The sequence below is a fragment of the Vulpes vulpes genome, chromosome 3 (genome assembly GCF_048418805.1).
Source record: "Vulpes vulpes isolate BD-2025 chromosome 3, VulVul3, whole genome shotgun sequence".
Classification (NCBI taxonomy): domain Eukaryota; kingdom Metazoa; phylum Chordata; class Mammalia; order Carnivora; family Canidae; genus Vulpes; species Vulpes vulpes.
Genome location: NC_132782.1, coordinates 85,268,031 through 85,294,924, shown reverse-complemented (window position 1 = coordinate 85,294,924; position 26,894 = coordinate 85,268,031). Strand labels below are relative to the sequence as shown.

The 26,894-nt window shown below is 43.5% G+C and overlaps 1 protein-coding gene across 16 annotated transcripts in view; it reads left to right on the top strand.

Moving 5' to 3' along the window:
* Positions 1 to 26,894, top strand: part of TRRAP (transformation/transcription domain associated protein) — a 117,641-nt gene that overhangs the window by 23,752 nt on the left and 66,995 nt on the right. For 13 of the 16 annotated variants that reach the window (XM_025986222.2, XM_025986219.2, XM_025986214.2 and 10 more), the window contains exons 14-31: positions 930 to 1,164; positions 1,875 to 2,235; positions 2,324 to 2,421; positions 2,848 to 3,042; positions 3,867 to 4,058; positions 7,299 to 7,464; positions 9,143 to 9,399; positions 11,456 to 11,656; positions 13,939 to 14,090; positions 15,010 to 15,209; positions 16,849 to 17,066; positions 17,166 to 17,363; positions 17,929 to 18,189; positions 18,852 to 19,013; positions 20,968 to 21,064; positions 22,651 to 22,772; positions 23,103 to 23,273; positions 26,803 to 26,871. In XM_025986222.2, the coding sequence (XP_025842007.2) occupies positions 930 to 1,164; positions 1,875 to 2,235; positions 2,324 to 2,421; positions 2,848 to 3,042; positions 3,867 to 4,058; positions 7,299 to 7,464; positions 9,143 to 9,399; positions 11,456 to 11,656; positions 13,939 to 14,090; positions 15,010 to 15,209; positions 16,849 to 17,066; positions 17,166 to 17,363; positions 17,929 to 18,189; positions 18,852 to 19,013; positions 20,968 to 21,064; positions 22,651 to 22,772; positions 23,103 to 23,273; positions 26,803 to 26,871 (3,355 nt within the window). The remainder of the gene's footprint in view (positions 1 to 929; positions 1,165 to 1,874; positions 2,236 to 2,323; positions 2,422 to 2,847; positions 3,043 to 3,866; positions 4,059 to 7,298; positions 7,465 to 9,142; positions 9,400 to 11,455; positions 11,657 to 13,938; positions 14,091 to 15,009; positions 15,210 to 16,848; positions 17,067 to 17,165; positions 17,364 to 17,928; positions 18,190 to 18,851; positions 19,014 to 20,967; positions 21,065 to 22,650; positions 22,773 to 23,102; positions 23,274 to 26,802; positions 26,872 to 26,894) is intronic. The other 3 variants (XM_072753148.1, XM_072753147.1, XM_072753140.1) reach the window with 1 other exon arrangement.

Here is a 26,894-nt window from a genome sequence, read left to right as displayed (position 1 = left end):
TTCCATATAAAATAGTTACAAATGTGAAGACACTTTTTTTTATAGCTTGCAGTTGAACTTGTCTGCAGTTGGACATAGATCATGTCACTCCTGCTTGAGATCTTCCAGTGGCTCTCTGTTGCCCTTGGAAAAGACCACCAGCCTCACCGCTTGCGTGGAATTTGGCTCTACCTTCCCAGACCTGCTGCAGCCACGCTGGCATCTGTGGCATGTTGGCCGTTCCTACTCATGGCCTTTGTCCAGTTTCCTCCATCTGGAGATGGCTCTGGCTGTCTGCCCTATGGCCCTTTTATCCTTAAGGTCTCAGCATCAGTGTGACCTTTTCAAAGGGGCTTTGCCTGCCCTCTAAGAGCAGTTCCCCCTCTGGTCTTTGTCATGGTGCGTTTTCACATCTCCCATAGCACGTACTGTACCACTTGTTCCAATGTTTCTCCTCCTATACATGAGCTTCCTGAGGGCAGGGGCCCTATTCACTTTGGTCACGGGCACACTGGTGTTTAGCTCATGGCTGGCACATGGTGGGTATCCAGATGTTTAGTCAGTGAAAGTGCTCAGTAGCCCAAATGTTCTCTTTCTATCTCCGTAAAATGGTCACAATGTCTAAGGTGTTAATTGGCACACAGTGGTTTATATTTGAGTAACAAAACCCGATTTGTGTGTGATTGAGCTGGTGATTATTTCTGCTTGTGTACTGTATGTGCAATCGTCATCATGACATGCAAGAACTTTGGAGGTAAACATTTAGGCACTGAGACTAGGCTTGAGCATTGTGGTCATGTAGCTGGGAAAACTGGAACCATAGTAAGCGCGCCCCAAATGTCCCACCCTGATCATGAATTGCTGGGGCACATAGCAGGAGAAACAGTGGCCTGCGGACATGGCCCCATGGGAATGTTGACACACACACTAGCAGAGGTCTCTGCCCACAGGCCCCTCGCCTACAGCACATTGGCCGATCTCGTGCACCATGTCCGTCAGCACCTGCCCCTGAGTGACCTCTCCCTCGCCGTCCAGCTCTTTGCCAAGAACATCGATGATGAGTCTCTGCCTAGCAGCATCCAGACCATGTCCTGCAAGCTGCTGCTGAACCTGGTGGACTGTATCCGCTCCAAGAGTGAGCAGGAGAGTGGCAATGGGAGAGATGTCCTAATGCGGATGCTGGAGGTACCGGTTCTCCTGGGAGGTGTCAACAACCTGCTCTCTTTAATCCCACCCACTGCTAAACTTGTACAAGTGCTTTGCTAACAAGTTTATGCTGCTGTCAGATTGTTAGGCTGGATCCCTGGTGTCAGACCACCTGGGGTCAAATCCCTGCTCCCCATTAACTAGCCAATGCCCTGAGGCGAGATGCTTAACTTCTCTGTGCCAGCCTACTCATCTGATGAGGGGTAATCACAGTGTCTGTCTCCTGGGATTGTTGTGAGAGATAGGACATAATTGGTGAAAGCTCTTACACCATGGTTCCTGGCAAGTACTTAGATGGAGTATTTCTGGGACACTATAGCCAAGGGCTGGGTTCGCTGTGAACACCTCTGGAGAGGCACCCAGTTCGGGTGTGGGTACTGGAGTAGAGTGTAATTGCCAAGGCTAGTGGGTGATAGTCTGGGTTTTGGAGTAGCCTGGGCCATGCCCAGGCATATTTGACAAGTACCCCAGCTTTGCTGAGCCAGAGTCTTCATGGCAACAGTGGAAACAGTGATGCCTCTGTAGTTACCATCAGGAAAGACGGCACACGCTCTTCCTTCGTGTGAAGCAGAGCGACCTCAGCAAGTGGTTTCAGATTTAGAGAGTTCCTTTTTCTGTCTTCTGAAAGTGTTGTTGGCCTATCAAAGGGAATGATTTTTGTCTTTCTTGCCACTTTCTCTTCCTGCTAGGTCTTTGTTCTCAAATTCCACACCATCGCCCGGTACCAGCTCTCTGCCATTTTTAAGAAGTGCAAGCCCCAGTCAGAACTTGGAGCCATGGAGGCAGCCCTGCCTGGGGTGCCCACTGCCCCTGCAGCCCCGGGCCCTGCCCCCTCCCCTGCGCCTGTTCCTGCCCCCGCCCCACCCCCGCCCCCCACCCCTGCCACTCCTGTGACCCCAGCCCCTGTGCCTCCATTTGAAAAGCAAGGAGAAAAGGATAAGGAGGACAAGCAGACATTCCAGGTCACAGATTGTCGAAGTTTGGTAAAAACGTTGGTCTGCGGTGTCAAGACAATCACGTGGGGTATAACATCATGTAAAGCACCTGGTGGTAATTGCACTCTTGAATTATTTAGACATTCTGTTTTTCACAGAGTGGGTTTTATTCACAGTGACTGATTATTCTTTCTCTCTTCCAGAAGCTCAGTTCATTCCCAACAAGCAGTTACAGCCCAAAGAGACTCAGATTTACATAAAACTTGTGAAATATGCAATGCAGGCTTTAGATATTTATCAGGTAAGCAAGTGTCCTTGAACCAGGCTCCCAAGTGTAGAAGAGATGCTAGCAATGGAAGGGGTCTTGAGAGTCTCATCTGTCGTTGTTTTGGATGGTCGACAGTATTTGTTCTGTAGCGTAGCATTGCATTAAAAGTGAAGAGTTTTACTTGTGTCAGTATGTGCATTCTCTGGGAGGTGGTGATTAGTGTAAATGGACTGCAGTAGATTTAAGTTTACTAAATTTATTCCTGTTTGGAACCCTTAGCAAAGTTATTTTGTTTTGATTGTTTTCCAAAATCAAGCTGAGAGTAGCGAGGTAAAAGATTGGATGGGGCATTTATTATCTAATTTGAAATGTTCTGTTTTAATATGTAGCTTATCTACTTATGGAATATGTGCAGAGATGCCTAGTTTTAATGTCCATGGGTTTTTTTTCCCGTGCTAGGTCCAGATAGCAGGAAATGGACAAACATACATTCGAGTAGCAAACTGCCAAACTGTCAGAATGAAGGAAGAGAAGGAGGTGTTGGAACACTTTGCTGGTGTGTTCACAATGATGAATCCCCTAACATTTAAAGAGATCTTTCAAACGACGGTCCCTTATATGGTGGAAAGAATCTCAAAAAATTATGCTCTTCAGGTATAAAACTCCTTTTTCCTATCTTTTCAATAGTAAATTTAAAGTTATTTATATGTTGAATACTTGGGTGTTCCATTTATTTTGAGAGTTTTCTAAATAATATGGCTAAGGATATGCTTGTAGAACAAAACATTTAGTTTTTGAGAGCATGTGTGCGCTTGTGTGAGTGGGGTTGGGGTGTGGGGGAGGTGCAGAGGGGGAAAGAATCTCCAGCAGACTCCCTGATAAGCACAGAGCCCAATGCAGGGCTCCATCTCAGGGCCCTAAGATCTTGCTCTGAGCTGAAATCAAGAATTGGGCAGTTAACTGACTAGAGAAATATTAGGGTACAATACTAACATTTTTTTCGGGATGCCTAAGTGGCTCAGTTGGTGAAGCATCTGCCTTTGGCTCAGTCATGATCCCAGGGTCCTGGGTTCAAGCCCTGAGTTGGGCTCCCTGGTCAGGGGGAGTCTGCTTCTCCCTCTCCCCCGTCTCATGCTCAGTCTCTTTCAGATCTCAAAAAAAAAAAAAATCTTAATTTTTTTTCAAAGTATCAATATGTTTTGGATCAGTTTCATTAGTAGGAATTAAATGTACATTAGAGGTAGGCTCTTGGTATTAGATGGTGAGGATAAAATAAGGAACCTAAGTCTTTGAAGTGAACTGCTCCACTCAGTGCTCAGAAGATTTATTTAGTTTTTTTTTTCCTTTGGGTGGATAATTAATTTCTTGGATTATATGATACAGGTTTGATTTTGTATTTTTGGAAAATTCATTACTTTGTGCTAAAGCTGCTTTGAGGAAGGGATTATTTTTGTCACCTGTATGTCTTGTTTTGACAGATTGTTGCCAATTCCTTCTTGGCGAACCCTACTACCTCAGCTCTGTTTGCTACGATTCTGGTAGAGTACCTCCTGGACCGCCTGCCGGAAATGGGCTCCCACGTGGAGCTCTCTAACCTGTACCTCAAGCTGTTCAAGTTGGTCTTTGGCTCTGTCTCCCTCTTTGCAGCTGAAAACGAACAAATGCTGAAGGTAAAGCTCGTTTAGATCCAAGTGTACTTTGGGAGTTTTATTGTTTTGTTTTGTTTTTTAAGATTATTTATTTATTTATTCATGAGAGACACAGATTGAGAGAGAGAAGCAGAGACACAGGCAGAGGGAGAAACAGGCTCCACGCAGGGGAGCCCGATGTGGGACTTGATCCCAGATCCTGGGATCATGCCCTGGGCCGAAGGCAGTTGTTCAACCACTGAGCCATCCAGGGGTCCCTTATTGTTGTTTTTTAATTCCTGTTTTCACTTTTGCACAGACTGGAGTTGCTTATTTTGTATTTGTAAAGTATTCTTTGAATTATTATTTTTTTAAAGAATTTATTTATTCATGAGACTACATAGAGAGGAGAGAGAGAGAGAGAGGCAGAGACACAGGCAGAGGGAGAAGCAGGCTGCATGCAGGGAGCCCGACGTGGGACTCGATCCCAGGTCTCCAGGATCACGCCCTGGGCTGAAGGTGGCGCTAAACCGCTGAGCCACCCAAGCTGCCCTCTTTGAATTAAAAAATACTTGCAACCAATAAGGGCCAGATGTAGAAAACATCTTATATATTTCTAAGCAGAGCTTCATTTATTTACCCATGACTTAAAGCAAAAACTTCAGATGCCTATGGTCGGCAGTGGGTCGCCATTAGTATTGCCAATACTGATTTTTTTTTTAATTCAAATTTATTTCTCTGGATTACACAAGTAAAATAGCACATCAATCCTATTTTAAAAATTGAGTGATAGAGGGATCCCTGGGTGGCGCAGCAGTTTAGCGCCTGCCTTTGGCCCAGGGCGCGATCCTGGAGACCTGGGATCGAGTCCCATGTCGGGCTCACGGTGCATGGAGCCTGCTTCTCTCTCTGCCTATGTCTCTGCCTCTCCCTCTCTCTGTGTGTGACTATCATAAATAAATAAATAAATAAATAATAAATAATAAATAAATAAATAAATAAATAAATAAAATCTTTTAAAAAAAAATTGAGTGATAGGAACAAAGAGGGAAAAAATGTCTTCCCTGACTTCTCCTATCCAAAGAAATAGCTGGCTTTTTAACAGTTCTGATTAAGTCAACCATCCTGCACTTTAACTCTGTTTCTTCTCTGTGTTCTTATTTTCTGTGACAATACAAGAACATCTTGTTTCGGGACCATTTGTTTATTTTCCCCCTTTTTATAAAAAAATTTAACCAATTTGTATTCCTTATTAAGACTGTCTTGGAGCAATGTGTCTCCTGACATCTTTTTTTTTTTTCCTGACATCTTTATGGATGACTAATCTGATCTCATCAGTTATTTGATTTTAGCAAATGGTTAAAAAACTTACCCCTGGTTCCATCTCCCACTGAAAAAGCAGCAGATGGTAGAACAAAAAACCTAATAAAAATTTACTTCCATCGAAGGCAGAGTATTTTAATTCCTGCAGAAAGTTGAATGTTATCACCAGTTGTCTCTGAGGAGTGATATCTTCCCATAGGGGAATTCTGAAGATATAAACAAGATCCTTTTTTTTTTTTTTTCCTGGAGTAGTAAATGTACAGATGGCGACAAAGAGTACTAGTGATCTCTGCTTTTATGTGACTATTTCCTTAGGGTTTTTTTCAATTCTATAGTAATTACTTACCAACAACCTTGATGTTACTTTCCTGTTACTATGAAAGAAAAATACTTGAATTTTTCTAAGGTAAAAAATATTTGATTGTGATCTGTGTCCACGTGATTTGGTATCTTCAAAAAATATAATTTTTGCTAGCGTTAGATACAGAACAACAACAAAAAATACAGAACAAACCTTAATGGAAGGATGTTGGAATATCGTTCAAGAAAAACATTCAAAGAACAAATTTCGTTAAGACTTTTTGTCAAAATAATATATGTAATCGATTTAGTCTGTAAAGTAATTGTATTGTGCCATTTAGGACAACAGATTGGGAACTGTGTCACTGACACACCAGCACTTTTCAGTTCACATTCAATATGCCTGTAAAACATTTCATGTGCAGCCTAACCTGTCACATGTTAGAACCAGGATCTGAAGTACTAAATAAAAAGCTAATCTGGCTTAAAATGTTAATTAAAGTTACTTTAAGCTAATAAAGTACTTTTTTTTATCAAAGAAATACTTATTTTTAAAATTAAATCTTTGAAAACCTTTTTTTTTTTTTTTAATTATTTATTCATGATAGAGAGAGTTAGAGAGAGAGAGAGAGAGGCAGAGACACAGGCAGAGGGAGAAGCAGGCTCCATGCACCGGGAGCCCGACGTGGGACTCGATCCCGGGTCTCCAGGATCACGCCCTGGGCCAAAGGCAGGCGCTAAACCGCTGCGCCACCCAGGGATCCCTAAATCTTTGAAAACCTTATAACCTAAATTTAAAAAAAATTTTTTTAACTATCTAAAAAAGATTTTATTTGAGAGCATGACAGAGTGCGCACGCTAGCAAGAGCATGTGCACGAGATGAGGGAGGGTCAGAGGTAGAAGCAGGCTCTGCACTCAGTGAGGATCACTCCCAGGATCATGACCTGAGCCAAAGGCAGCTTAACCAACTGAGCCACCCAGGTGCCCCTTACTTTTTCTTTTTTTTAAAGATTGATTTATTCATTAGGGAGAGGGAGAGAGAGCACATAAGCAAACAAGCAGGGGGAGGGACAAGCACATTTTGTGCTGAGTGTGGGCCATAACTAGGGCTCAATCAGATGACCTTGAGATCATGACCTGAGCTGAAATCAAGAGTCAGACACCCCTTTATGTAAAATCTCAATTTTCATGGGTCTTCTCAACTTTGTGTATCATATTTGATAGTGAATTTTTATTTCCATTAGGTTACTTTTTGCATTTAGATTGTTAGAAGAAATGGGTGTCTTCATCTTGATTATTTAGTCTTCTAAAGGAGGTGACCATATATCTTATAAAGGAAGTGACTATATTCACAGGAATTGTAGGGCTGACAGACCTTGCTCCAGAGTTGTCATCTTTTCAGCATCATGGAACTACACAGTAACATGGGAACCTATTAAATGTTTTTTTCCTGGATGCCCTGGTGGAAACCAGCATGTATCTTAAGACAAATTAATTTGAACCAAATGAAGGCTGGAAAGATCTTGTTTTGTTTTCCCTTTGGAATGAAGTCATCAGAATTACCTTCCATTCCTGTTTGCAGTGAACCTTCAGCGTGAAACGTGGTGTGGCCCCTCCTTGTTTAGAGCCTATTAACCTGCCTTTTCTCCACCCTGCAGCCCCACCTGCACAAAATTGTGAACAGCTCAATGGAGCTTGCACAGACTGCCAAAGAGCCCTACAACTACTTCCTGCTGCTTCGGGCCCTCTTCCGCTCCATTGGAGGAGGTAGTCATGACCTCTTGTATCAGGAATTTTTGCCCCTCCTACCAAACCTCCTACAAGGTCAGAGCAGTGATTTTGGTTGCCTCTTAGTCTCGCGTGCACATGTGAATTTGGCTGCTTGTGTTTGTGGGGTTTGCCCTCTGTACCCACCAAAGGTCATTGTGAGGGGATGTATGTGTATGTCCCCTGCCAGAGGGGTGTGTGTGTGTTTGTGTGTGTGTTCATCCCTGTGTCCACTCTCTTTAAAAGCAGTGGGATTTTGAAGGGAGCCCTCCTGTTTAGGGCTAGACTTACCCCTCCCTGCTCAGAGTTGAACAGAGTTGGAAGATTTTCATCACCCTGGTTAGACTTTGCTTGTATTTTTGTAGCATTTGGTAAGCAAGCCTAGAAAGTGTTTCTAGGGCTACTTAGTAATAATATCAGGGATCCCTAGATGAAAAGAGAATCGGAGTTATAAAGCTGATTTATAAGTGTGTATTTTTATTTTGTTGCAAATTTATATAACTAGGATTCTATAATTTCCATATAATCAGGAATACTTTCAAGACATAGAGCTCAAGGGGCTGCTTAAAGAGAAGCTATTTATAACGTGTAATACCTAGGAGGCACTGGGAAATAGTTGACCACATTGCCTATAACATGGCCTTAAGTCCACCATGCAAGGTGGCCCAGCCATAATACAACTCTACTCTCTGTATTTTACCCCATTGTCGGTTGTTCACCAGCCTGAGCCCTCTGTTCTGAGGAGTCTGATTTCCTCCTCCTGCACTCTCTGTGCTGTCCCCAAGCTTGTTTCTTCCTACATAGTTGTGTTAAGTGGATCCCCTTCTGGGAACTTAGCCTTTCCCTGCCCTCCTTTGGACTCTGAATCTAGTGCTGCTGCTATGTGATGCCTTCACTGATCCCTGTTTCTGTGAGCTCTCTCCATCCTTGCTAGTTTCTCTCAGTACTCAGGGCAGGTCCTCATCTGATGTGTCTCAGTGAGGAAGTTAGGAAGGCACTCTGGGGACCCTCATGAAGAGTGGGGAGGTTGACTTGGTAAAAAGGAAGATCCTCTCCATTGGTAGGAAACAAAAGCGGATTAAAAAAAAAAAAAGGGTTTAATATATCATAGACCTCAATTGGAGTCTGTTGGAAGCCTGAGAAAAGATGTTAGGTTGTAGACCTCAGGCTGAAGGTGACTGCACCTTACTGGAGTCCGTGTCTTTAGATTGGGCTTGTTAAAAACCTACGATGTTTATGTATGTATGTATGTATGTATATATAGAGAGATGTGTACATATTTATTGGTATAGGTATATAGATATCCCAAGCAGGCTCCACAGTACCCACAGGCTCCATCTTATGATCCTGAGATCATGACCTGAGTCAAAATCAAGAGTTGAACACCTAACTGAGCCATCCAGGTGCCCCAATGTAACATGATTTCTACAAGATCTACGTATAGTGTTAATTATTTTATTGAGATAATTTGACATTAAGTAATTATATTAATTATAGCTTAAATTCTAATTTGTAATTTATAATTGTGTGCAGCCTGCTATCATCACTTTGAACATGACAGAAGGGGCTACGATTATAGAATAGATTTAGCTAATGTGGTAGATTAAGACCTGACACATCTTCCTGTTATCACGTTAATGTTTATGATAAAAGGCAGAACAATTACCTTGTACAGTTTGTGTTGGGCTGTCTGGCAGTAACTCTCCTCTCTGCCTTCCTTGAACCCTGTGTTTAGGGCTGAACATGCTGCAGAGCGGCCTGCATAAGCAGCACATGAAGGACCTCTTCGTGGAGCTGTGTCTCACAGTGCCTGTGAGGCTGAGCTCGCTCCTGCCCTACCTGCCCATGCTCATGGACCCCTTGGTGTCTGCTCTCAATGGGTCGCAGACGTTGGTCAGCCAGGGCCTGAGGACCTTGGAGTTATGCGTGGACAACCTGCAGCCTGATTTCCTTTATGACCACATTCAGCCGGTCCGCGCGGAGCTCATGCAGGTGAGCCCAGGCTCTTCCAGTGCCAGTGCAGGGCGGGATACAGGGTGCTCCTGTACCCGTTCTTACTTACTGGGGAATTCTAGGCTAGTGGTTTCTAGAAGTATTGGACCTCCACTGAGCTCTCCGTGCCCCATGTTGGGCTCTCTGCAAGATAAAGTAGTGTAGCTTTCAACTTGCTTTATGTGAGTCTTCTGGCTTATGCAAAGATGTGAAGAATGAAGAAATACTATATGTGTTGAAGAGACATTCGTTTTGTAGTATTGCCCCCTTTGCAGAGAGCTTTTATAAGTGGCATGTACTCATTAAGTTGATGACCTCTGAAGGCAGATGTTATGGTTACTGTGCGCTGCCAGGGAGGTCCTTCCTTTATCCACAGAAGATCTAGAGATACCACACACTGAAGAGAAGCAAACTCGTAAGGGAAGCGCAGGGGTCCACTTTAGGGTCAAGGGAAATGAAGCAGATAATCAAGGAGCTTGTTTTGTGAAAACATTTTATATTTTCTCTTCGTGAGAGTTTGTGTATTAAATATTAGGTTTTTCCTTCATGTTTTGCTGTTGTATTGATTCATAATGTAGTTGGTAATTGTTAGAGGTTTAGGCTGCTTGTTACTTACTTATCTACTCCTTTGGTAGAGAGTATTTGGTCCCAAGTAGGGGTCAGAATGCCAACTCCTGTAAGATAGGATTCCAGATTGGAAATTGCAGCGTGCACTTGAGGCTGGGTTGGGAGACTTTCCCCACCAGTCCTGAAATGCAGACCTTGGGCTCCATCTAGGTGGGAGAGGATGGTCCTGGAGGTCAAGTCAGGGCCTGTAAGTCTACTTTCTCATCCATCATTTGGCGAATTGACTGAGAACCTGCCTCAAGAACAGCACTCTTGGTTCTGGAAGGCAGACTCTGGACCTGATGCAGGTGTGGGTGAGCACCATGTGGGAGGAGGAGGCGGGGATGGGACTGTGGGCCTCTTGCCATTCCAGGAGGCAGACAGCCCTAGGGAGAGACAGAGGTGAAGCTATTTCCTGCTTTTGGAGACAACCCCCCACCCTCTCCCCCCTACTAGACAAGTAGCATCTCTCTGTGATCTCATCACCCATCTCTCATTGCCAGTGCCACCCCCTCCTGGGGAGTTTAGCAGAATTTCCCTCTCCTGAGAATACACGAAAGGTGGTTGGGCTGGGCCCAGGGGTGGAGGTAGGGAGGCTTAGCACCCCTCAACAGTGTTCATTAATGACCAACCTTTTCGGACCTTTAGGGACATAAGAGAAATTGTAGCTTTGCTTTAAAAAAGAGTCCCAAGATTTTATATTGGCTATTCCTAGACAGTAATATCTGTCATTGTTATGGAAGGTGATTTAAGAAAATAAACTTAAATAGACATAGTAATTTTTAGGACTTAAGGTGGTGGTTTTAGGTAAAGGACTGTGGGAAAACTGACAAGTGTTTTGAAACCATTGAGTGCTTGTGGTCCTTAACACTAATTGTGAGTACGAGGTATACGTCTTTGTCATGTATTCACATAATGCAGATCCGGTCATGATCCATGTTTCCCTTCTTATACCGTGAGATGTGTAAGATAGTTTATCTGTCATATTTATTTGTAGGAATTGTCATGTTTGTATTTTACAAAGCATGATAGTAGGAGTAAAAACCTGAGAACTCCCCATCAGACCCCAGGACAAGAACTTACCAGTAAATAGCATTTCCCTCACGCTTCTGGTCCCATTTTGTATATATGCTTAAACAATACATTACTAGTTTTCTTGCTCTTGAGCTCTGTAATATTTATAATATGCTACCGTTTGTGTTTCAGGGGTGTGGGAGGACATTTATGTTCACATGTGCATTTTCTTTAAAGACAAAAAATGTTTTTGGAAGGACGCACAAGACTGTAACCTTGGCTTCTCCCAAGAAGGAGGAAGTGCATGTTTGGAGGATAGAGATGGGAGGAGGAATTTTTGCTCTATAGTCTTTTATAACTTTGAAATTTTGATTTGTGAACCATGACAGTGCATTACCTTGAAAGGATTTTTTAATGAAAGTACGTTGCGTCGTAGGCTTTATGGCGCACTCTACGCAATCCTGCTGATAGCATTTCTCACGTGGCCTACCGTGTACTTGGCAAATTTGGTGGCAGTAACAGGAAGATGTTGAAGGAATCCCAGAAGCTGCACTATGTTGTGACGGAAGTTCAAGGCCCAAGTATCACAGTGGAGTTTTCTGATTGTAAAGCATCTCTTCAGCTCCCGATGGAGAAGGTAAATTTGGAAGTCTGGAGCTTCTTAAAGATAACTATACATTTCATTTTAAGAAAGCTGATTTGTGTTTGAAAACACGTAAATAAACCATGTACTCTCTTGGGAGGGAATTTATTATTTTTATTTTTAAGATTTTATTTTTAAGTTAATCTTTACACCCAGCGTAGGGCTAGATTCATAACCCCAAGATCAGGAGTCACATGCTCCACTGACTGAGCCAGCTCAGTGCCTCTTGGAGGGAATTTCTAATTCAAAGTACAAAATGTACTAGCTTGGTTGTCAAGGGGGCTTTCATAATACCAGGAGGCCAGTGGACGTGTATTGTGTGAGAACCGTGGACCCTTGAACAATTTTATCTTTCCTGATAGAGCAGGAGGTACCGGTCCCCAGCCCACCCTTGAACTCAGTCTGTTTTGATGCCTGGCAGGCTTTACTTCAAGGGTCATTTAGAACAGAAGTTAATCCCATACTTGTCACCCCTGAGTACCTGCTTCTCTCCCATCCTCTACCCACACCTAGCACCTGCTGCTTCCTGGGACGACTCCATGCTCTCTCTCCATCTGCCATTTAGAACTCCAGTTTTGTTGGGTAAAAAAAATGGACAGAGTCCCCAGCATCTTGCCAGTGTCCCACTCTACTACTTTTGCTCTATCTATACTGAAAGCTGTTTCTGCCTCCCTTTACTGAGCCCTCCCAGTCCTCTGTCACATGCATATTGTTCTGCTTGATTCTAATCTACATTGTCAGGGTCGATTCTCCCCCTTATCCTAGAGCTGGCCTTTTTCCACCTTGTATTACAGCTTTTGTTACCATGTCTTTCCAGAACATTTATCTAGCCATTATATAGTGAGTATTTTTTTAAGGATGTTAGAGCCTTTTACATGCATCTGTGTGACTCAGCTGTTTTATAAGCCAAGTGCCAGCTGGGATTCCTGAGCTCTCTGTGGATCTGGTCTTAAACCAGCATTCTGTGGCCTGAAGCGACTCAAAACCCTCCCTCTGCTTAGGCTAACTGCCCTTTTGTATATTGTAGAGCTCTGCGTGTCCACCTTTTTGTGTTCAGAGTTTACCCATGTAGTGAGTTCTGTGAGGTTTTTCTTTTTTAACCAGACTTTCCTAAGCATCTGGGAAGAACAATATCCATCATGAGTAGTTGTCCCTCTAGAGTTATTTTCCATCATCCTCTCTCTCTATCCTCCTGTCCCCATACTTCTCAAGAACATACATTGCCCTGACCCTTCCCCAGCCCCATCCCATAAATGAGTGCCCTCCCCAGACTCGGGGAGGTGCACCTCCAGCTCCTCACCCAAATAAACACTAGTTCCCTGCTAAGAGACTATAGCTAAAAATCTGTCTATATCAGAAGTTACTGTAGTGAATGCCCTGTGTCAGTAGCACATTCCCACATTTTAGGTAATAACTTTAATACCAGATTGTTTGCTTCAGCCCTGTCGGTGGCAAGGTTGGCATTGGTAGGGAACACTAAGATTTGTATTTGATCTCTGCAGAGACTAAGCAGAACCAGAAAATCCCTTTGGAGGTAGTTTTTCTCCAAAGGAGACCAAGTTGTGGAGATAGGCTTCCAAGTCTTCTTGGACACCGCCTCCCTGCCACCACCACCCACACACACACACACACACACACACACACATACCAGGTGTATGAGGGGCTGGTTTCCCAGCAGGGTGGCTGAGGGCATGGGGCACCCTGCTGCACCTGGAGGGGCTGCCAAGGTGAAGGGAAGAAGCAGTATGGCCACACCAAGTGCCAAGGAATCCCCATTAAGATAATCCTGCTTTTGGCACACTTTATAATCTGTTATTCTTCCGGCAGATAATTGGCTCAGAGGTTATATTGATCCTTAACCACTTCCAAAATTATCCCCACAAGCCAGGGTGACACATTGAGGAGCTGTTGTCTTGCTCTGTGTGGCTGTGTGTGAGTCTGCAGGGCAGGGCTGCTGTCCCTGTCAGTCCCTCTCTGCTCCTGCACACCCAGCCTTGGTGAATCTTTCATCTTTAACACAGATCGGGTTTTCAATTTATAGTTAAATAACTGTCATTAAGGATGCCTAACATCTTAGTTGTTAAAGGCTACACATGATTTTGAGCGTGTGACTGCCTCCCCCGCCTTCCTGGTCAACCTGATGGAATAGAATAAAATGTGTGTAGCTATGAAAGTTTTCTGAAAAAATAAAGAAAACCTTTTTATCTTCCAAAGAGAAAATTGAGTAATTGTGTAATTTCTGTGTAAACTCTAGTTTTTGTGTTCCTTTGCCATAGGCCATTGAGACCGCTCTGGACTGCCTGAAAAGTGCCAACACTGAGCCCTACTACCGGAGGCAGGCGTGGGAAGTGATCAAGTGCTTCCTGGTGGCAATGATGAGTCTAGAGGACAATAAACATGCCCTATACCAGCTTCTTGCACACCCTAAGTATGTGGGGCACATGGTTGTCTGCGATGGGTGCAGCTTAGTCTGGACATAGGAGTGCAGAGGACCTCCCAGATTTCCTAGTGTTATGTGGGTGCTCTTTCAAGTCAGGAAGTTGACATGTTACCTGCCCAGTAGTGCTTGTGGGCTTTTAGATGAAATGTAGAGGACAAATCTGGTGCTTGAGAATTAAGGTTTCCCTTAGTCGTCATGTTCCTGATTATTGCCTCCCTTTGAGGAGGTCAGCTTCAAGAAGCAACAATCCTGCCTGTTTCTTGTGCTTCAGTATGGCATCCATAGTGCCTGGCACGTGGTAGACAGTCAGTGGCTCTTTCACTTTTCTGGTCTCTGGTGATCCTTTCATTCCCCAGATATTTGTCATGTGTTATTTGTATTTTGCTCTTACCAGTTAGGTAAGATGATGTTCTTACGTGATCACATGTGTACATTATTTTGCTGTGTTACACGGTTAGGGGAAGGGACTTTTCCTCTGTATTTTCGCATTTTTCACAGCATCAGTGGTAGGTGGTAGATGCGCTATCATGAGGTCTATAACTTCGTCTGATTCTGTTCCCGTGATGTGATTTTTCAACATACAACAGGCATATAGCTGCCTTAAATGGCTTTTTCATTTCTATTTGCTCATTGATGGAGTTACTTCTTAGAATTTGGCTTATTTAGTTAAAAAGGATCAAAGTCAAGCATTGAATTTCTTTAAAAATTATAAAAAATAATGAATCTGCCGCCATGTTGTAATTTTGCTCCCAATTCATCACTTGTGCTCATATTAGGTAGAACATACTGGGAGTCTAGGACCACTGGGTATTTAACATTCATAGTGAAATTCATCATGTTAAGTCCAGGTGGCATCATCACCTCAGCACTTCGGTGTTGTGAGAATGAATTCAATTCTATCTTTCAGCTTTACAGAAAAGACCATACCTAATGTCATCATATCGCATCGTTACAAAGCACAAGACACTCCTGCTCGGAAGACTTTTGAGCAGGCCTTGACCGGGGCATTCATGTCTGCTGTTATTAAAGATCTCCGGCCCAGCGCCTTGCCCTTTGTCGCCAGCCTGATCCGCCACTACACAATGGTGGCGGTTGCCCAGCAGTGCGGTGAGTGGGACAGAGGAAGTGGTTATGTGACTTCCTTAGACGTTGTGTTTCAGAGGAGCAGTTAGACTGGTTGGGTTTTGGCCTTGGTTTTTGAATCTCCCACTTACTGCAGGATAGTTGGGATTTCAGTGATGGGTGCAGTAGGAACTTTAAAACTGTTATCAAGTTTCATCTGTACAGTATGCCCAGTAGAAGATTTTCACCCTTTGTTTTTTGTGAAAACAGGGCCTGAGTACTTGTGGGATCACTGCGTATGAGACCGTTTGTGGTCTCACCCTTGTCACTGGTCTTCCCTCCACGCTTTGTGTTCCAAGGCCCAGCCTCTGCTCTCCACTCTCCACTCCTGGGCTGGCTCCTCCCCGTCTCCATGTGGTGCTTTTCTTTGCTCCTGGGGTGCTCATCCCTGCTGTTTCCTGCCTCTGCTTCAGGGCCCTTGGGCTCTGGATGGGGAGGGACCACTTTTGATTGTCTCCTTGTTTTTCTTTCTAATCCATCGCAGACTGGGTATGCCTACAGAAGACACTAAAAATGTCCTGACACTGCCAGTTGCTGTGGAAATTTCTGGACATTTAGTCTCAGTTTTTGCACCTCCTCCCAGACCCAGGCTGGTGGGTGGACACGCTCAAGTAGCGCTGCTGCAGTTTGAGTCCCCAAGGCCCCCCACCCTCCAGACGGACAGCATTTCTCTGAATGCTACAGAACACCCAGAACGTTCCCCTTGTAACTCTTTTTGCCCTTCTTGGCCCAAATAGTCCATGCTGTCCAGTTTATCTTAGATTGTTTCTCAGTGTCCTTTTTTTTTTTTTTTTTTTTTTTTTCTCAGTGTCCTATTAACATCTTTCCAACAGACTTATAAGCTTCTCAATAATACCCATCTTGCTGGGTACCTGGAAGGCATTATTTTTTTTTTTTTTTTTTTTTTTTTTAAGATTTTATTAGAACACAAGCCAGGGGGAGAGGGAAAGGGAGAAGCAGACTCCCCAGTGAGCAGAGAGCCTGATGTGGGGCTTAGTCTCAGGACCCCGGGATCATGACCTCGCTAAAGGCAGATGCTTAACTGACTGAGCCACCCAGGTGCCCCTGAGGTGTTAATTAATAATAGATTGTTCTCTTTGTGGGCTAGGTGTCATAGCTGGGTTGTTTTTGTAATTATTATTTGTATGTCAGGAATGTCCAGAGTGTAGCCCATACTTATTTCTGTGCTGTGCTCCTTGGCCTGTTAAATAATTTTTTAAAAGAAGATATATGAGTCTCATGATTGAGAAAACCTGAAAAGAATACAGCTTAGAATGGAAAACATTCAAAAAATAGCCTTTGTGCAAATCAGACCACCCTAGTTTACAAGTAACTGTAGTTTAACAGAAGTCGGTCAAAAAGTACCAGCATTGGATTTTATTGAACTCCTAATCTCAAATTTAAAAATGAGTTAGTTTTGGGGTACCTGGAAGGGTCAGACAGTGGAGCATACAACTTTTGATCTTGGGATTGTGAATTTGAGCCCCACATTGGGGATAGAGATTCCTAAAAAAAATAGCTTAAGAAAAAGAAAAACGCTTTTTAATGTAGTTTTGCCATTTGAAGGACTAGAACATCCATGTAAATAACCTCTCCTTTCTTCCATGCCCGCCACCTCTTTCAGGTCCTTTCTTGCTGCCCTGCTACCAGGTGGGCAGCCAGCCCAGCACAGCCATGTTTCACAGTGAAGAAAATGGATCAAAAGGAATGGATCCCTTGGTCCTTATTGATGCAATAGCTATCTGCATGGCATATGAGGAAAAGGAACTTTGCAAGATCGGGGAGGTGGCCCTGGCTGTGATATTTGATGTTGCAAGTATCATTCTGGGCTCAAAGGAGAGGGTAAGAAAGGGGGATCTTCTCTTCTGCAGGCATTTTAGAAACCAGTTACAGAGAGTTGGAACAACGTGAGGGTCTATGTGTGTGTTTTTCTCTCTCCAGGCATGCCAGCTGCCTCTGTTCTCCTACATCGTAGAGCGCCTGTGTGCATGTTGCTATGAACAGGCCTGGTATGCGAAGCTAGGGGGTGTGGTGTCCATTAAGTTTCTCATGGAGCGGCTGCCTCTCACTTGGGTTCTCCAGAACCAGCAGACATTCCTCAAGGCACTTCTCTTTGTCATGATGGACTTGACTGGAGAGGTAGGTGATGTGTGGCCCCAAATCTAAGCCAGCTGTTCTGGAAGTTTGCCTAGAGAATAGTTAGGATGAGGCAGTTCGGCAAATATGCTTTCCTAGAAGCTTAGGTTTCATTACAGTATCTTTAATAAGGACAGATCAGGACCCCCACATGCTATCCCTGGTTATCTAAATATCTTTCCTCCTTGATAAAGAACCGTCACTGGCCGAGTACGTAACACGGTATATCTGTGAAGGCAAATAATACTTCTCACGCTCTCCTAGGGCTAAATAGTGCACCTGCTGCAGGAGTTTCTACATCAGTAGCATTCTTTATGAAGCCTTATGTAGGTGTAACTGAGACAAATAGAATGTAGTGGGCGTTGCCAGCCTACCTGTTTGGTAAATAAAATGAGTATGTTTATCCACATGTTCTTTTTGAATGACATATAGGAATTCTAAAGTGATTTAGCCACTGAAATACTGTGCAGAGGTTATGAAGTAGTCTTGTTAAAATTCACTGGCCCCGGGGGTGGAGGTGGGCCCTCCGTGATAGCCCCTTTCATTCTAAGGAGTCTCTGGCCTACAGGTTTCCAATGGGGCGGTCGCCATGGCAAAGACCACCCTAGAGCAGCTTCTGATGAGGTGCGCAACACCCTTAAAAGATGAGGAGAGAGCCGAAGAGATCGTGGCAGCTCAGGAGAAGTCTTTTCACCATGTGACACATGATTTGGTTCGAGAAGTCACCTCTCCAAATTCCACTGTGAGAAAACAGGCCATGCATTCGCTGCAGGTCTTGGCCCAAGTCACTGGAAAAAGTGTGACTGTGATCATGGAGCCCCATAAAGAGGTAAGATTTCTGTCACTGGAACTAGGATAATTTGAACAAAACTCTTGAGATCCTTTTCCTTCTCCTTCAGATGTGACTGGAAGAGGATATGTAATTTATAATTTTGTGTCCACTTCACAAAGTGCAACTATACATGCTGTCTTTGACCTCAGGCATAAAAGCAGTGTGCTTACATTAATGTAAGCTATCCATAGTTGTCAGTGTCAGGACAGAAAGCTGCTTTCCTGGGTCTCTGTAGCACAGTCTGGTCACTCTTTCTTGTTTTACGAATGGTCACTTTGGAAACTTGGGAGTTAAGTGTGTCTGACATGTAACTATCTACCATCAAGTTTTAGCACATGGAACATACCTTCCCTTCCCTAACTAAAGGACATCCATAAACACTTTCCATCTCCCAGTTTCTTTTCTTTTTTCATGAAAGACACAGAGAGGCAGAGACATAGAGGGAGAAATAGGCTCCCTATGGGGAGCCTGATGTGGGACCTGATCCCAGGACCGCAGAATCACGACCTGAGCCAAAGGCAGACGTTCAACCACTGAGCCACCCAGGCACCCCCCATCTTCCATTTTCAAACTGATAGTCATTTGAGAATGTTGTGATAAGCCATATTTGCTTTTTAAAGGATGGCGGGTTAGTAGTACTTCCTCCTTGCCTCCCCCAGGTCCTCCAGGATATGGTCCCACCTAAGAAGCATTTGCTCCGACACCAGCCTGCCAACGCACAGATTGGCCTGATGGAGGGGAATACATTCTGTACCACACTGCAGCCCAGGCTCTTCACAATGGATCTTAACGTGGTGGAGCATAAGGTGTTCTACACAGAGGTAGGGGGGTGGTGGTGCGGCGTGGTGTGGATGGTGATGACGTATGTCTGGTAGCCTGTCTTTGTGCACGAAGACTGGTCAGGCAGCACTCAGAGAAGGCCCGGGTAGTGACCACAGGTAACCAGCTATAACCTGGCACAACCGCCTGCACAGGTACGTTACAGAAGGTAGGCCGGGTAACTGGAGATGGTCAACCATCTGTGGCTGTTTTCTGAGACCTTAGAGCTTTAGCCTTCTCCGGGACTTGATCCCAGAGCCTGAAGGATGTAGTCTAGAGAAAGCTGTGCTGCCTACTTTGATTGCTTTTATCAGCTGGGGCCTAGAATAACACTGGCTTAGAGCAAGCGCCAGTTTATTGAATTTATTCATCACTTAAGAATGTGCTGTGTGCTGTGAAGAACTTATCACACATGAATGCCATTATTTAGTTTGGACAGCTCTTTGTGAACTAGAGATTCTGATTGTTCTCATTTTGGGTGATGGCAGATGGTGTCCTGCAAGTGTTTGTGAACTTTCCAGTATGGGGTGATATTAGAAACAGATTGAACTGTACTTTCAGTCAAATTCTAAGCATTAATTCATAGAATACAGTGATGGTTTGGTGATGAATCCCAATGTGAAGTTTTTTTTAGAACCCGAATCCTACTCTGGAGGCATTGTCAGAATGAACAGAGGCAAAAGTTATAAGGAAGCAACTTCTTTCTGATCCACACTAAGTTTGAATTTCCACTTACGAAAAATTTACCTCTTGAATTTTTAAGCTCAGTGTATTTGCTTGGACATAGAATTCTATGATCACATGGTCTAGCTTTGATCTTTTATATCTTATCGTATCCCTTGTGTAGGAGTCATAGTTCATATGTTTGGACAGAGGTTCTAGGAGAGCCATTGGAGGATGGGAGGAAGTTTCCCTTTGGTGGTTCCAGAGGCACATGTGTTTTCCCCTGTGTGGAAAGTTCCTCACTAAGCTTAAGACCAGAACCTGATAGTGTTGAGTGATAAATTGCAGGGAATGCAACTGGTTTCCCAAGTGTTCATCAGTGCACTGGCTGTATCAGAACATGTGGGATCTTTTTAAAAAGAGAGACTCCTGAGTCATCTCCCAGGTTTGGAGTCAGCCCTCCAGATCTACCAGCTCTAAGCTTCCCAGGTGATTCTGTTGTGGAGTATGCATCACTCTCTTTCTAGAGATAGCTATAGATACAGGTATCTATGTGTGTGTGCATACGCACGTATTTATGAGGAGAGTAACTCATAGTGATGGAGTGGAATAGGGTGGTGGCTTAAAGTGCTTATTAGTATATATATCCTTTTTTGCTGTTTGAAATCTTTTACTAGGTAGGAATCTTTGAGGGAAAAAAGATATGATAAAGTTTATCCCATTTTCCCAGGATGTAAATAGAGAAAACAGTAATAGAACAACATGTATGATATTTTGGGTATTAGATATATAATATATACTGGGGAATGATAAAATATTTGGAAAGATTTTTACAGGAATCTCTCAGTTAACGGTATTCCCAGTGATCTTCAACTTCTTTATGCTTTTCTGTACTTGAAAAAAGTATTACTACTCAGCTATTGAATTACAGCACGTATGTTTGTTGAGCCATGGGCCCATGGCTCATAAGGAGGGAGATGTACCTGCCATCATGATATTTGCAGTTCAGGTGATTGCCAGTTATGGTATCAGAGTGGGTGAGAAAGTATCTAAGAATTTATTTCACTAATGAGGCTGACACAGTTTGCTTTAGAAGGAAGCTCTGTCACGTTCAATTTTCCCTAGGATTTGAGTTTAGTGTATCAGTCGTTAATCGTGTTGTGTGTGTTTGTGTGTGTGTGTGTGTGTGTGTGTGTGTGTGTGTGTGTGTAAGATTGCTATGTTCTGTAATTTTCAAGGTTACTTGTCTTCACAGTAAGAGCAGGCTAAATTAAATTATTTTATCTTTTACAGCTGTTAAATTTGTGTGAGGCTGAAGACTCAGCTTTAACAAAGCTGCCCTGTTACAAAAGCCTTCCATCACTGGTGCCTTTGCGAATTGCAGCATTAAGTAAGTTAATATGAATTAAATCTGAAACAAGCCATGGGTATGAAGGTACAAGGAGACAGTGGTCTTTTGGGGTTGTGTTTTTTTGTTTTTTTTTTTTTACGTTCTTTTTAAGGTGGGATAATCATGTTTGAGTATTTGTCAAACATATAATCTATTGACATTGTGAGATGTCAACAGATCATATAGATTGTTAGGATTCAAACAGTTGTTTATTCTTGTACACTATGCATTTTACTTTGTAGTAATTAACTCTTAATGCTATAGTTCTCTGATGAATCGAACACTCTGGTTGAAGAGAGCAGTCATAGCATTCATATATTGCCAGTTTCGCCCAAATCAGAGTATATAGGAAGATCTACTATAGCCTTCATAGGTTTTGCACATTGGTTTGGTAGCATTTGAGATTCTGCTGTCTTCAAGGCTTCATGAGCAACGTCAGCTACATTGTTGAATTTTTACTCACTTGAATTCTACTCACTTAGAAGCATCACACCACACCCCACCCACCCCGTCCCCACCACCCAACACACTTTTTTTTTTTTTGGTAAATAAATACCCAGTACAAGTTTTTTTTTAGTTGACTTGGTCTCTTGCTTTCTTGGTATGTATGTATATATGTATGTATGTATGTATGTATTTATATTTTTTTAAGTCAATGATTTTTTAATATTTATTCATGAGAGATACAGAGAGAGAGAGAGGCAGAGACACAGGCAGAGGGAGAAGCAGGCTCCATGTAGGGAGCCTGACATGGGACTCGATCCCGGGACTCCAGGATCAGGCCCTGGGCTGAAGGTGGCACTAAACCACTGAGCCACCCAGGCTGTCCTCTTTCTTGGTTTTTATACTCTATATGAAATGTTGCCAGAATCTTCCTTGAGTTAGAGATAGAGGAGCTGAGAAGCAAGCCATAATACCTGCATGAGCATGGGGCCGAGGTGTGGAAGACACAGCAGGTGGGAGGGAGAGAGATGCTCGGCAGCCAAGTTTGACAGCTTCTTTCCTCCATTGGGATTCCTTTCTTCCAGTGCCTCTTGTGCAATCCTCTTGGCTAGTACAGGCATTGCTCTTGGTCAGATGTTCTCTCTTGACTAACATATTCCCTTTTCTGAGAATATCTGTATTTTCAAAGCCCTTAACTCTAACTCCTCACGTGGGGAGAAGGCTGCCTGACATGGATAGTGGAAGAAAAGCCAGGCTGCGTGTGTATTCCCTCATCACCAGAGTTCAAGGCCAGTTCAATGTGTCTGCCCACAGCCCAGCTATTCTCTCACCCCTTGTGGGGATGTCTTGGGGAAGGGGTGTCAGTGGGCACCTCCACTTCCTCCCTCTATCTATCTGGTCAGGGTAATATTTACCATGGCTCTTCTGACAGGCTGTTGGCTTCCCTCTTAAATAACACTGACCATGTGAGTTAGAAGATCACATGGCATTCTTTGATCTTTTTTGAGGGCAGACACATGGGAAGTGGTTCAGTGATTCATACTTTGTGTTGTTTGGTAAGAGCCTTTAGACAAGGAAATTGTTTATATGTTTTTAAGGTTAATAATGAAATTGATTAATCTCATTGATTTCTCTTCCGAAAGATGCGCTTGCTGCCTGCAATTACCTTCCTCAGTCCAGGGAGAAGATTATTGCTGCACTCTTCAAGGCCCTGAATTCCACCAACAGTGAGCTGCAGGAGGCCGGGGAAGCCTGCATGAGAAAGGTTAGTGGGATGCACGTGTGTATGTGCGGGCAAGGGTCTGTCTTCAGCGCTCTTCCTGTTCACCTGGTTCATGCACCTGGAAGGCTGCCTCTTGTTAGTACACATTGGATTCCAGTAATGTCTCTATTTGTTTCCCAGTAACACTGAGCCTATTAAAATAGTGACAGTAATGACTAGTCTTCATTTCATCATAAACTTTTAGAATGTGCTTGCCTAATATTTCATTTTCTCACGGAAAATAAAAACTTACTGCTAGAGTTGAATGAGTTCATTCTGTTATAAAGTGTATTTTGTTGTCTATTTTCCTCCATAACCTTTCTTTTTAAATAGTTTCTGGAAGGTGCTACCATAGAAGTAGATCAAATACATACACATATGCGGCCTTTGTTGATGATGCTGGGGGATTATCGAAGCTTGACGCTGAACGTCGTGAATCGTCTGACTTCTGTTACCCGGCTTTTCCCAAACTCCTTCAATGATAAATTTTGTGATCAGATGATGGTAAGCCATATTACATTTAAACATACTCTGTATTCAACCTGAAATTTTAAGGGTCTTTTGGGGGGGGGGAGTAACATGGGGGTGGTTAAAATTCAGGAGGTGTGAAAGGGGTACTGTGAACATCTCCTCCCATCCCTGTCTTCCAGCAGCCCATCTCCCCTTCCCTGGGATAGCCAGTGATAATGGTTTCCTGTATGTCTGAGATGTTTTACATTTATAGGAGGACATACATAATTCTTTTGTTTCCCTCAAAAGGCAGCACCATGTACACACGGGTCATATTCTTTCTATTTACCGCTCATTTCAGATCAGAACATGAAGTGCTTTTTCTTTTTGTTAAATTTTTTTAAGATTTTGTTTATTCATGAGAGACCCACAGAGAGAGAAAGGCAGAGAGACACAGGCAGAGGGAGAAGCAGGCTCCATGCAGGGAGCCCGATGCGGGACTCGATCCCAGAACTCTGGGATCATGTCCTGAACCAAAGGCAGATGCTCAACCACTGAGCCACCTGTCTTCTGGCTACGTAATATTTCATTATGTGGACATGCCAGAATTTGCTTCACCATTCCCCCACTGACGAATGTCTAGATTGCTCCCAGTCTTTTGCTATTATAGATGTGATGTATTGAAAAACATGTAAGAACTTTAGGAGTTTTTTGGGTTTTTAAAATTACCAAGAAAATAATTACGCAAATAAAATACCTGTTGGACAGTGTTTAAATTTGAATATAAGCAGATGAAGGAGGTTCAGCTGTTAACTTTCTTCTGCATTCAGTTTTGCTTCCAGTAAGTAGACGTTCATAAATAACTTAGGATTTCATGGTATGTTATTGTGGACATGTACGTACTTCCCATGCTTCTGTTTCTCAGGTGGCCTTTGGCCATTTAGACATCTCAGGACACCAAAGATAGTTGGGTTTTTTTTTTGGTTTTGGTGCACCTTTACCCTAGCTATAAGTGGGGGTGAGGTGACATATATAGATGTAGTGTATGTAGAGTTGCAGATATATGGATGTGTGAGGACCACACAGCTTTTTCTGTCACCTGCTGCGTCTTCGTACCTGCAGATACCTGAAAAAGGAACAATGACTGGAACACCTGACTTGGAGTTGGTAGTATTACAGTTGGCCCTAAGAATTGTAGCTGATGCCCTATTAGAGTGTTATCGGGAAACAGTATTCCATGGGAGTAAATCTCCCGAATTGGAAGGCTCTTTCCTGTTTAACTTCTAGATGTGTATACACACCCTCCCTACCAGTGTATGTGCATGCGCACGTTCACAGACGTGATCACAGTAGATGAGGTTGTATCACTTCCTAAGGAGAGCACATCGGATCTGCATTTTATCCTCCATTCAGTGTGAGACCTGTGCATGTGTGCCGACTGTCCCAGTGTTGTCATGTTCATTTCTTCCCTCTCCGCTGTCATTTTTCACTGCCTTTGCATGCCTGCCAGAAGCGATGTGTTTGTGGCTAGTGGGTGGTTTTACCACCAGGCTGACCCTTCACACTTGGCTGTGAGCTGAGAGTTATTCGGTGAATGGTATTACCCAGATTTTGTAAAACAGTGTGAAGAAACTGCTGTACCACTTTACAATCTATAGTTTCTGACTTGGGGTAGGAGTCGTCTTCTCCCTAGAGTGAAGTTTGGGGGTTTATGTTTTTGATTTGTTCAGAGGATTTTTCCCTCCCTTCTTTGGCATGGTAGCTATTTTCAGAATGGTTAAAATTTCTCTAAATGTAGAGAATGTTGATGTTCTTGGATAAAGAAACTGAAGCTACCATTTGTCCAGCTGTGTTCCTCTGGCTCACACCTTGCTAGAGTCCAGTCCAGGTCTCTGCCAACAGGGCATTTGCGTGTGTGGCATGGATGGGTCTTCTGATGTGTTCATGCCTGCTGCATTGCAGCAGGGGTGGTGCAGTGGTCAAACACACATTTGCCCTTTGAGTCCTGGTCTTCAGAGCTGTGCTCTATCTCTGAGCCTTTGTTTTCCCGAGTGTGATGGACTTTCAAGGTTAGCAGCTCAACCCTTCAGCATAATTTTAAGAGCTGAGACACCCTACTCTGTAGAATGGGCATTCATGAACACAATCCTGAAAATTTGCCATTTTAAAAATTTGAACTGCTTGACATTTGACTTTGAAGTCTCTCATGTAGTTATTTGTGGTGGATAGCTCCTTTTTGAACTAAAAGTGAATTTATATACAATCAGTGTATTTTTGGGGGGAATCTGAAAACAGGATAGGTGATGCAGCTGGCTGCTCCCATTTCCTTTGGTTTTGTTCCTCTTTTATCTTTGGCAAAATAGCTGTTGTAGTAAGGTCAGGTTTCATGAATGTAGATCTTGGCGATTAATATCTTTCCAGGAATTTTACTGGCAGATAGCTTAGTGTACTTAGTTTCTTTGAAAGCATATAAATTTTAGTTTTTCTCAGTGTGTGTTATTTGGAACACTGGCCCTATAGGTGTATTTAAGTCTAGGTGTATTTAAGTCATGTGTCCCCAAGTCTCTTTTACCATGGAGTCCTTTTAAAAACAACTAGTTAACTTCCTGCAGGGTTTCAGTGTTTGAAGAACAAGTCTGGGCAGTGTGAGACAATGAAGATAGTTGTGTTATTTGGATAGTCTTGTGGTTTTACCTGTAGGCTCTGAGTGCCTATCTGCCAGGCTTTGCTGGACATCATGGCTGGGACGCTGCCTGCTGCATGCCCAGGTCAGATCAGAGTTGCTCTGGGCTCAGGGATCGCTCTCCTCCATGGTCTTGGAGTAGAACACAGTCTTACCATGTTAACAGTTGCCCTTGTTCTGCATAGAAGGGAAGTGATTCCTGTTTGCCCTAATTTGTACAGCCTCTGACCATGCTCATCTCACCTGCCCACCCCCTTCCACCACCACCATTCCTCCCACCCCATGCCCATTGCTCCTTAGCCATACATAGCAACCAGCCTTCTTGTTGGTGGACTCAGGGCCTTTCCCTCTCCTTTTCTCTGCCTGCTGTGCAGGACCCTCCTTGACCTTGACTGCCTTCTCCAGCTGATTCCTGTTCCTCTTTCGTAACCTTTAGCATGACTGTTCCACAGCAGGCACCTGTGTCCTTTACCTGTTCTCCCCACTTCAACCTGAGGAACGAGGATAGGATGATGTCTGCCTGTCTTTCTCTTCTCCACCCAGGTACCTAGCATGGTGCCCGGCTTCTGCAGGCACTCAATGAACAGGTGCAGCACCAAGTAACATGGTAATAAGAGGGCAGCAGTAAGATGCCAGCACTAGAATGATCAGGTTTCAGGACTTTTTTATTTTATTCTATCAGCATAAATTCAGCCTTTTATTCATAGAACGTGACGCAGATGCTAGTTACCCTCCTCTCTAGAGCATTGGTTGGGCTGTTTCAAATATGAACACTGCCATCCTACGTTAAATATAATGGAAATTAATAATTACATATGAATTTTCATGTAAGAATAGTATGGAATCGAACTGATCCTCTGTGAGGGGAAAAGTGTCTAAGGATGTTGTTTTTCCCCACAGCAACATCTACGAAAGTGGATGGAAGTGGTGGTCCTCACCCACAAAGGGGGCCAGAGGAGCGACGGAAACGTGAGTGACTTGTTTGCTTCTGG